We start from the raw sequence: 12,131 nt of genomic DNA, 5'->3' as shown, positions 1-12,131 counted from the left end.
GACAAATGGGATCTCATTAAACTAAAGAGCTTCTGCACAGCAAAAGAAACTATCATCAGAGTGAACAGGCAACCTACAGAATGGGAGAAAATTTTTGCAACCTACTCATCTGACAAAGGGCTAATATCCAGAATCTACAATGAACTCAAACAAATTTACAAGAAAAAAACAAACAACCCCATCAAAAAGTGGGCAAAGGACATGAACAGACACTTCTCAAAAGAAGACATTTATGCAGCCAGAAAACACATGAAGAAATGCTCATCATCAATGGCCATCAGAGAAATGCAAATCAAAACCACAGTGAGATACCATCTCACACCAGTTAGAATGGCCATCATTAAAAAATCAGGAAACAACAGGTGCTGGAGAGGATGTGGAGAAATAGGAACACTTTTACACTGTTGGTGGGACTGTAAACTAGTTCAACCATTGTGGAAGTCAGTGTGGCGATTCCTCAGGGATCTCGAACTAGAAATACCATTTGACCCAGCCATCCCATTACTGGGTATATACCCAAAGGACTATAAATCATGCTGCTATAAAGACACATGCACACGTATGTTTATTGCGGCACTATTCACAATAGCAAAGACTTGGAACCAACCCAAATGTCCAACAACAATAGACTGGATTAAGAAAATGTGGCACATATACACCATGGAATACTATGCAGCCATAAAAAATGATGAGTTCGTGTCCTTTGTAGGGACATGGATGAAACTGGAAAACATCATTCTCAGTAAACTATCGCAAGGACAAAAAACCAAACACCGCATGTTCTCACTCATAGGTGGAAATTGAACAATGAGAACTCATGGACACAGGAAGGGGAACATCACATTCCGGGTACTGTTGTGGGGTGGGGGGTGGGGGGGGCGGGGACAGCATTAGGAGATATACCTAATGCTAAATGACGAGCTAATGGGTGCAGGAAATCAACATGGCACATGGATACATATGTAACAAACCTGCACATTGTGCACATGTACCCTAAAACCTAAAGTATAATAAAAAAAAAAACCAAAAAAAAACCAAAAAAAAAAAAAGAAACACACAAGACTGATCTACATTGTAATTAAAGAAAAGAACAAAGATAAAAATCAGAGCTAATTAAAGACATACGGTATTGCATTGCCTTGCCATCTATTTGCCAACTCAGTTAACATATTTTTCATCTGATCCCTTTCATGTGGAATGAGTCAGTTAAACATTTTTTTTTCCTAAAAAAGATGCATGGGAATCTTTTCTGTTACACTTGATGAAATGAACAATGTCTTAGGCTGATTAATCCCTGGCAACACGCAGAGAGCACACATAGCACCGCCGGAGCACATGCTCAAAGCGCTGGAATGCAAACATTTGATATTGTGCATGAGCTGTAGGTGCTGGTCTTCTGCAGAAAGGGGAGCGGGTCTCTATTTAACATGTTTTAATTAACCAAGGCTGATGTATTGGTCTTTCCCTTAACCACTCTCCAGCCCATAAATCTGGTGTAGCACTCAGGCAGGATTCTTTGGCATTTTTATTTACATATTATAAATGTAAAAAAATCACCTTTTTTTTTTGCAATATTTATTAGTTGATGCAAGGAAAAATAAATCACCTCTCAATGCTTTGAGTTTCTTAATGCTCATTAGATAACCTATCCCCTGGGTAAACCAAGATGAAATGCCTAAAAGTAAGGGAAAAATGTGATGATACAAACCTTGATCTTTCTTTCCCTTATCATAGAAAACAAAACAAAAAAACTTGCTGCATGTGGACCCTTTTTCATGGATAAAGCACATTATACTTATCAGTCACTCTTTTGTGGTGTTCCACATAAAGAATTAATAATTATAAAATATTCAACTGTACACATGTTAATGTGAAAATCTACCAAACAGAATTTCAAATTTTGTTACTGATTGCTTCAGCATTTTTCTCTGATGAAATGTGAAAACATAATACATTAAAATTGAACATACTCAAAAAGGCTTGAGGAAACATACTCAAGATCATTTTTGCTCCTAAATTGGGAATTTCCTATACTGCAACCAGTAAGAACTCATGACCCCCGGGAGGCTGCAGAATATTTCATTCTGACACTCTTGTGCAGGCCACAAGATGGAGGCCTCTTAATTGAAACTGCCTCTTCAATTTGTCCTCAGAATTCACTGTTTAATTCAAACATCAAATATTAATTAAAACAACCAAGCAAAACGTCTCTTCATTATCAGAACGGTGCACAAGCTTTCCGCTTTTTGAAGTGGGAGCTACCAATAGCAGCTGTTTTTATTTGGTTTCTATCATTTTAGCTTAGTGGTTTTCAGGGATTTTTTTTTTTTTTTTTTTAACACAACAGAAAAAGAAACTGGGGCAGTAACAAAGGCACTGGTGGAACTGAAGACCATGGAACTGAAGCTGTGGGTCCATTTCTCCTAAAATAAATGTGTCTGCTTTATTTTCACATTTATCTTGGAGGCAGAGACTGTTGGGGCACAAATTGACCCTATTAGTGTTATCAAGTAATGTTTGGATTAAAAATGACATTGAGTAAAATGAGATGTAAAAATAAGCCTGTAAGTTTGTACTGGGCCGGGCACAGTGGCTCAAGCTGTAATCCCAGAATTTTGTAGGCTGAGGCACACACATTGCTTGAGCCCAGAAGTTTGAGACCAGCCTGAGAAACAGGCAAAACCCTACCTCTACAAAAACTCCAAAAATTAGCTAGGCATGGTGGCATGGCATGCACCTGTAGTCTCAGCTACTCGGGAGGCTGAGAAGGGAAGACTGCTTGGGCTCAGGTGACAGACGTTGCAGTGACTGGAGATGGCACCACAGCACTCCAGCCTGGGCAACAGAACAAGATTATGCTTGAAAAATAAAGTATGCTGAGTGCCTCCCTAGGTCAACAGCACTGAATGTGCCATCCTACCCTTGGCATTCTGAGCCCTGCTCCATTCAGAGGATGTCCAACACCTCCCAACCTCCCCACCCAAACCCCACCCCCAGGGAAAACAAAACCAAACCCAGCACCGCTCTCCAAGCACCAGAGCGCTCACCTCCAGCTCCTGCTCCCGCTGTAGTGCGAACTGCTTGAAGGACTTGACAATCAAGCCAGCGTTGGAGCAGTCGTAGACGAAGATCGACGGGCTGCCCATCCACGTCTGCAGGTCATATATGGACAGAGGGATGTACTGCGTGTAGTTCTAGAAAACATACAAAGTGTGCTCGTTACATGTGCATCTCAGGAATATGGGCTGCTGGTGAGTACTGCACATTACAAAAGGCACACACATTGAGCCTGGTTGCTGGAGAGACGCTGAGCTAGCCTTTATACAAAACTATAAAAAACAGCAAACTGGCCAGGCACCGTGGCTCACACCTGTAATCCCAGCACTTTGGGGGGCTGAGGCGGGCAGATCACCTGAGGTCAGGAGTTCAAGACCAGCCTGGCCAACATGGTGAAAACCAGTCTCTATTAAAAATACAAAATTAGCCAGACGTGGTGAAGGGCACATGTAAACCCAGCTACTTGGGAGGCTGAGGTAGGAGAATCACTTGAACCTGGGAGGCGAAGGTTACAGTGAGCCAAGATTGTGCCACTGCACTCCAGCCTGGGCGACAGAGCGAGACTCAGTCTCAAAAAACAAAAACAAAAACCATCAAACTGAACTTCTCCACCTCTCCTCAGATGCTGCTTTACTCCAGTAGTGCACGCACAAGGTGGCTGCCGAAGTCATCACCCCTGGCCCCAGGCTCCTCCGCAGCTGCTGCTGGGTTCAGCTGCTGGTCAACTCCTTAAACTTGTCTCAGTTTCCACCGCGGGGCCTCTCTCCATGGACCCCACAGCTCAGTTCCCACTACAGGGCCTCCCTCCATGGAACCACAGCTGTCTCAGTTCCCACTGTGGGGCTTCCCTCATGTACCCCATGGCTGCCTCAGTTCCCACCTTGGGGCCTCCCTCCATGGACCCACAGCTGTCTCAGTTCCCACCGCGGGGCCTCCCTCCATGTACCCGCAGCTGTCTCAGTTCCCACCGCGGGGCCTCCCTCCGTGGACCCACAGCTGTCTCAGTTCCCACCGCGGGGCCTCCCTCATGTACCCCACAGCTGTCTCAGTTCCCACCGTGGGGCCTCCCTCATGTACCCCACAGCTGCCTCAGTTCCCACCGCGGGGCCTCCCTCATGTACCCCACAGCTGCCTCAGTTCCCACTGCGGGGCCTCCCTCCATGGACCCACAGCTGCCTCAGTTCCCACCACGGGGCCTCCCTCCATGGACCCACAGCTGCCTCAGTTCCCACCACGGGGCCTCCCTCCATGGACCCACAGCTGTCTCACACATGTGCTCTTCACTCCATGTCTCCATTTGTCCTTTTACTCTGTCACATCTCTGTGTTTATATAACAACACACACCTCATTTACAAGGGAGGGGAGCTCTAAGAGTTGGCTGGGTCCTCCAATTTGCATGCCACTGTCCCTTAATTTCAGAGAGGCCCATAAGAACTTTGTCAATGAGATGACTTTTGAAAGATCATACTTAAGGGGTATAAGTGAGTTTGGCTGTATAAATTCATTTCAATCACAGAACAATAACCTACTAACACTAATCTACTAAGTGAAACATTTTTCCGAACACACTGTACTGTTCCGCACCTGAACAGACACTAGTGATTCTGGTAAATGCAGAGAAGAATGTTCTCATCTCACTTGAGAAACACAATCCGCACGCAAAGCTAACATTTTTAGGGAATTCTTCTCCACAGAACACATTCATTATTTACCTTTCCTTGGACATCCAGAGTGTAAGTAGTGAAGCTGTGGCAGAAATCAAATTCCCAGAAATCGGCAAAAATCAAACACAGTAAAAGTGAGTTTGTTTCTTAGCAGCTAAGCCACATATCCTGCCGCTGGTACTGCCTACAGGATTGTTTATAACTCAAGAGGAAAGGGACAGAAGGCCAGATCAAGCAAAACCTGGGGAAGTATGGCGTGTAGGCAGCCTGCAGAAGCTTTGTCCATGCACAGCAAAGAAGCAGACAAAAGTTACATTTCAGACATAAGCTACATCTCAGACGTAAGTTATATCTCAGACGTGATGATGCAGTATACCAACAGTGCAGGTGTGTGTGGGGTGTGTGGAGACATGTACATCATGGGCAGGACCCCACTCTACCTCTGCTCTGCCAAACATGTTGTTAAAACTGTCCGCGTTTGGTGGACTGTTTATAATCACTGCTCTATAAGAGAACACCTGGAAATGCTCTCTGTAAATAAACCCAGTGAAGGATTCTAGAGATGTCAATTCTTGCCTAATGAATCCAGAAAGTCAGTGCAAGCCTAATCAAAATAACTTCTGGGTTTTTTCCATTCAAGGAATTTAACAGATGATTATATAGTACAGAAAAAAAAAAAAAAAGCACAAGCGTAAAAAAAAATTAATAAAGAATAATGAATAGGGACTCACACTGCCAGATATTAAAGATATTATAAATCTATGGTAATTACAGGATGGTATTAGTGAGGGAGACAAACAAATCAACAGAAAAGAGAGAGCCCAGAAATAGACCCACATACGTAACTCTAATGAGGACAGCATTTTAAATCTGCAAAGAAGGAATTAACAATTCAGTAAGTGATGCTGGAAACGCTAACCAGCCATTTGGTATTGCTATCTGAGATTATACACACACACACACACACACACACACACACACACACACACATCAGAGTGGACTGAAAACCTAAATGTAAACGCACAAAAAAATTTGCATTTATTTTGGCATATGAAAGGCTTAATTAAGCAAGTCACAAAACCTAATAAATCTTAAGACTGACTGATACAGTAAGATAAAAAAATCCGTAATTCTAATAAAGACACATATCAATGACTAGCAATTTTAGAAGAAAGGAGGTACACAGTACATGACGGAGAATTTTTTAGATGTGTCTATATAAACTTCTGCTGCAGATCAACAAGGGACAAAACGAAAACAAACAGGCAAAACATACAAACAGGCAATTCACAGAAGAAAAATGAATCAACAATGATTCTGAGTTTCATGCTCTTTACTAGAAATGCAAATTACAATGAGAATCTATCTACCTATGGATCCATTAATCCATTCATCCATCCATCCATTCATTCATCCATTCTGTTTTTATCCAGCAAACTGGAAAGCAGGATAAAATGTGAATAATGCCCCATTGTGGGAGGATGCAAAGCACTCATTCATCAATGGTGGGAATGTAAATTAATGAAGCTTGGATGGAAGACAATTGGGAAGTACTTATAAAAATTTTAAAGGCACATTCCTTCTGACTACTTCTAGATACCCATCCTATAGAAATACTTGCATTTGTACATGAGATGTTTTGACTGGTTAAAAAAAAAAAAAAAAAAAAAGCTGAAAATTATCTAAATGCCAGTGTGGTAGCGACTGCTAGGCTAATATCTGATTTTCTCTCTCTTCTAAAGCAGTTGCTGAGCACATTGCCCAGTTTCCTTTCCAGTGAAGTCTGTCCTGCAGCCATATTCTGGCCAGCGCGACATGCAGCGTCCACGTTCTTGGAGCACGACGTGGTCAGAAGTGCAGCGTCCATGTTCTCGGAGCGTGACGTGATCAGAAGTGCAATGTCCACGTTCTTGGAGTGTGACATGATCAGAGGTGCAGCGTCCACGTTCTTGGAGCGTGATGTGGTCAGAGGGGCAGTGTTCACGTCCTTGAAGCGTGACGTGGTCAGAGGTGCAGTGTCCACGTTCTCGGAGCGTGACGTGGTCAGAGGTGCACTTGAGCACGCTTCCTCCTGGAGCCAGAGCTTGCAGGCTGCGCTCACAAGTCCCCAGGGGTGGGGGGAAGCATGCTCCTCTCCTCCCCTACCCACTTCCATGCTGCTGCCAAGGGAAAGAAGGGCCAAAAGACACCCTTTAATTGGGCAGGGTCACCCCCCACGCTGACAGGAGAAAGGATTTTGGCAGCAGCCTGGGAAATGGGTGCATCTTTCTACCCCCAGAACACTGTGTGCTATTTATTTACCTCCTATAATGTTCTGGACTTAGCGAACAGCATCTGAATACAACTTGCCCAGCCCTGACTCTACAGCCACCTGACCCTACAGCCACCTCACAACATCCTCTGCGCCACCATCAGTGAAATGGGGGCTGCTGTCATCTTTACTACCTTCTAGGTACAAGCCCGAGGGTCCCAGGGCTGCAAAGTGGCATGAAATGAAAGATATTTTAACACACCATGTTCTCAGGTCTTGCTTTTTGAGCTGAAATCTATTTTCCACATTTGCCAAAATCAAAATCAAAATCTCCATTTTAAATGTCTGAGGTGCAAAGTTCAGAAAGATGATCTGTCGTAACCACGAGGTGCTGCTGCACTAGGACAGCACTGGCTGTCTCTCCCTCCACATCCCATGATCTGTGGGCGGCGAGCACCAGGTTACAGGCAGGGTCCTCGAGGCCCAGTCCTGCTGGGGCTGGACCATCTCCACCTTCTAGTGTGCGTCCAGGAGGCAGCACGGCACAGGGCCGTGGATGGCCCCAGTTGGTCTCTGCTTCAGGACTTTTAGTTCTAAGAGGGGCTTTCACCCCATAACAGCCACTGGGATGCTGCGCCATGGAACAGCTTTCCCGGCCCCGCCTGCTCTGGGAAGCCTGCTTGGATGCAGGCCTCTGTAGTCGCTTCTCTGTGAGCAGCGTCTGTCCCTCTCAGCACCAGGGCCATTTGGGGCCGGGCCGCTCCTTGTGGGGCTGTTCTGTGCACCACACAATCTTACGCAGCACCACCCAGCCAACCCCACACCTAGATGTGACAATCTCCAGGTTGCTGGACATTGCCAAATGTCCCAGTGTCCCCTGAGGGGAAAAGTTTCCCTGGTTGAGAATTGCTGCCTTGGAGGAGAGGAAATTTCCTTTCCAACATGAGCTGTATACATTACAGTTAGTGAGACTGCAACAATTTGGAAGTCTGTATCCCTCAGGGAATAGAAAACCAACTCTATTAAGCCACACTGTGGAAAATGACCTTTGATAGCAAATCCTGATTAGAACATGGGATGCAGACCTCATTTCCCATCTCAGAGGTCCTGGGTCATTTGTCAAGCTCCAGGCCAGAATTATGGCCCCTGCAAACCAGCAAAGGGCAGCCTGCAGCCTCACAGCCCCGGCTGCAGGGACAAAAACAACGTCCACAGTAGAGTCACTCCTCGTTGTCCTGTGGAATATTCCTCTGTCATCGCGGCTGCAGCAACCCACACCACCCGAGAATTGAAAGCCCCCTGTATACACTGAAGGCTGCCTGGCACACTCAAGAGCTTGTGGCCAATGGTTTTCGTTTCTTCTTGACCCAAAACTAAAAGTACAGAGAATTCCTAATCAAAGCGTCTCTTCTTTCTCTCCAAGAAACATATTCAAGGCCATGTTTTCATTTCAAACAAAGAAACAGAAATGGGGTTTAGATAATTTATTCATTACAATCCACTTTATCTGTCAGGTTATATTAAACATCAGGAGAAGAGTCCGCCTGCCTCACCAGTCTGTCGCCGCAGCCTGAGTTAGCCACCAAGGCAGCCATGGCCGGGAGAGCCCAGCCCACTGAAGCCTACAAGCCGTCTTCCCACAGAGGGGCAGCCCAGGAGCCCACTAGCCTCCAAGGAGCTTCCCACAATTCCACATCTCAGGGATTTCTGGTGGAAAGACTGAAACTGGGTTTTGGCTTAAGTTAAATGTGAGCGTTTTATCCCTTTAAATTACAGAGCAGAAGACAAAATGCAAAACCCCTCACACACCAAACAGACGAGTACAAAGAAGAGAACGGCATGTCCCAGGGGAGGCAAGGGGCGTGGTGGCAAGGCGTGGCAGGAAGAAGCCCTGGCCTCAGGAAGTTTGCATCCCGGTGGGTGAGGTGGACAGAACGACACGGTGCCGCCACGCCGTGCTCCAGCTGAAAAGGCAAGCGCAAGTGTCGTGTGGGCGGCTTCCCCTCCCACCGCCCCTCCTCAGATCCGGGCACAGCAGCTCTGACACTGCACAGAGGAGGGAACGGAGGGGCACACTGGGCAGGTGCAGACAGTCACCCTCTGGAAGGGCAGGTGGGGTGTCCCAACCCCAACCCACCACAGGCTGAGCAGGTAGATGTGATGAGCCTGGAAATTTTTGGCCTGGCCGCTGTTGGGATGGGAGAACTCGCAAGCATCTCTGTGGATAGCTGGGATACACAGGAAGACTGCCATCAGCTGAAAGACATGGATCTCCAGGTGGCCTTACCCAAACCTGATTTGGTCATTTCATTAGCCCTGCAAATACACCATCCTACTTTATACAAACTGGGGTATTTAGCACTTAGTAATCAGATCATAGCAGCATTTTCCTCAACATAAAGAAAAATGCCAACTATGCCAGGAAGTAAACATGAGGAAGGGGTGTGTTGCCATGTCTCCTCTCTCCTGACTCTTCCATCCTGGCACTCATGGCCCCCACCTCTCAGGACATGGCCTGGCTTCTCACTTAACAGGAGACAGGCTCCAAGGGGAACCAGCTCTCATGTCCAGCTTCAAAGCTCCACCACATTTGTATTCACCTCTCCTTCCCTCCCACGTCTCACAGAAGTGTGCTTGGGCTTGCCAAGTCGAACACTGTATCTCTGTCCTGAATGAATCTTCTCATACCTTCGCATTTCTCATCCTTTACTCCACAGATTTATACTTTCTTCAGCAACCCCCTTCTCCTATCTACAAACGTAAGTTACCTCTTGCAGAAACTCAACATCCCTCCTTAGCCTTGTTCTTTCTTCAAGGTCCCCCCAAGAGACAGCCTCCTCTAATCACATGCTCTCTATTTATTTATTGTATTATAGAGAAAGCTAGAAAAAACAATGTTATTCAGTAGTATCACCAAACTTCTGGAAAGATTAGTCTATTCCAGTCCCTAGTCCCTTACCTCCTGTTTAGTCATTAAAATCTAGTTTCCATACCTGTACGCAGATGCGCAAATCAATATGCATGTGTTTATAGCTTACTACACACAAATGCAACACTTAGCTACGTCCACGGAGAGGGCCTAGGCCTAGTAACACTAACGCTCGAGTAGTAACGAGGACACAAAGAGGCCATATCTTGGTTTCTAAATACCACTCTCAGAAAAGCCAAAGATCCTTGGAGAAATGGTTGATCCAGGGCTGTGGTAGAGGAAATACTAGGAGGTGTGTCAGTGGTCAAAGTTGAAACAATTTCAGTAACAAAATAAATAATGATAATAATAATGGATTATAACCCAAAAAGTAAAATAAATTTAGTGGCTCCATATGGATATAAGCAAACAACCAAGCAAATAAACAACGAGAGAAGCAACAATTCTTTCATACAGAAGAATACCAATTACTAAACGTGGAAGGAAATAGGGAGGTACAGCACCACCATCAGAACACCAGGTAGTAATTACATATGAATGTTAGAATTAGGGCATGGAAGTTTAAGGAGAAAGAGGATATCTGCATACTCTCAAAGTATCTCCTTCAAATGCTTATGAATTACAAAGAAGAAAATAACAACTTCACGTTGGAGAAACACACAAGGCACCACTTCAGCCGAGTGATCAAGGTTGGTATCTGCAGTAATAAGAATCACAGACACCACACACCCCCAAACCTGATGTACTGATAATAACCCATCTGCATTATTCTTCCCAAAACTTTGATCCTCAATCTCATCATGAGAACACATCAGACAAACCCAAAGTGAGGGACATCCCCCAAAACACCTGAGCAGCATCTTACAGTGTCATGGTCACGAAAGACAAGGAACAGCTGAGGAAACATCCCAGCCTGGGAGGACCAGAGGACAAGGCAGCCAATGTGGATGGGGGTCTGGGCTGGACCACAAGACACACAGAGGATTACAGCGGCAAGGCTGCTGGCACCAAGGAGGCTGTGTGTGGTTGGCAGTGCTGTAACATACGTTTCCTAGATTTGATCGCTGTGCTGAGGTTATGTAAGAGGTTGACATTGGGTAGCTGGGTGAAGGACACACAGGAGCTCTCTGTGCTGCCTCTGCAACTCTTGTGTACATTTAAAATTATTTCAAATTGTTTTCTAAATGCAAATCTAATTTTGTCCTAACTGCTCTCCAGAAATTACTGAACACAGTCAACTCTTCACGTGCTGCATCCCATGGTCTCTTCCATTCCTGCCCCACTTGACGTCTATGTGCTGTCTGCCCTCAAACACGCACTCCCTCCCCACGTCTCCGGCTGCCTCAGCTCCTTCTTCCAAAACTTCCCCTCTTGGGACCCCTCCCTTCAACCCTCCCCTTAAAAACTGATCGTCAGGGGCCTGTTCTATTCTTCTTATTCCACATCTTCTCCCAGGCAATCAAATATAATTCCCTGGTTTTAAATATTGCCTAAACATTGAAATCCCCAAAATCTTCAGCTGCAACTACCACCTCTACAGAGAGTTGGTTATTCTCACTTGATTGCCTGTGACACCCCAAATTCAAAAATTTGAGAAGCGAAAAATAAAACTCATCATTTCCTCTTCCAAACTCAATGATGGTGATGATGATGACAGCACTTTGCAACATGCCAAGAACGTGCCACACAGAGGCTTGGAGGGAAGGAAAGGAAGAACTTTTATTATTTTATACTTATCTGCACCATTTGAAAAAAAAATGAATTTTATAATAAAATATTTTAAAATTAACTAAAAGAAAATCGTGTTAAAAGCCTCCTCATCTTAGATATGTAATAACGAAGAATGCACTTCCAATCCCTTCTGTTTGTGAAGTCAAAGGAAGTTCCCATCAGCAGCACAATCCACAAGGAATAGGAAGCAGCTGACCTTTGCCCTTAGCTTCATAAAAACCTGAAATATCCAAATTGGATAATAATGAAGACTTGTTCTTTTTCAGCTGGCAATAACTTTCTAGCAGAAATGTCCTTCTGGCTATCTTAACCCTATAAATAAATAACAGAGAAAAGCTGGCTGTGTTCCCCAGCATTCATTTTTTCAGTGGATTAACCAAAATATTTCACCCTTTTCCCCCAAAGTGCATTTCACGTGTATGACTACCAAAATAAGCCTGGGTACCCTGAGGAAGCTTCCAGCACGTTCCAGCATGACGGACTGGAGACACCCAGCTG

At 45.0% G+C, this 12,131-nt stretch overlaps 1 protein-coding gene across 1 annotated transcript in view; it reads right to left on the bottom strand.

The window, feature by feature from the left end:
- Positions 1 to 12,131, bottom strand: part of LOC116463797 (regulatory-associated protein of mTOR-like) — a 193,075-nt gene that overhangs the window by 9,656 nt on the left and 171,288 nt on the right. Inside the window, exon 5 of the mRNA XM_032147061.2 lies at positions 3,015 to 3,194. Coding sequence (XP_032002952.1) covers positions 3,015 to 3,194 — 180 coding nt within the window. The remainder of the gene's footprint in view (positions 1 to 3,014; positions 3,195 to 12,131) is intronic.

This window comes from Hylobates moloch, unplaced genomic scaffold (assembly GCF_009828535.3).
Source record: "Hylobates moloch isolate HMO894 unplaced genomic scaffold, HMol_V3 SCAFFOLD_65, whole genome shotgun sequence".
NCBI classification, from domain to species: domain Eukaryota; kingdom Metazoa; phylum Chordata; class Mammalia; order Primates; family Hylobatidae; genus Hylobates; species Hylobates moloch.
This window is presented reverse-complemented; position numbering and strand designations above follow the sequence as displayed.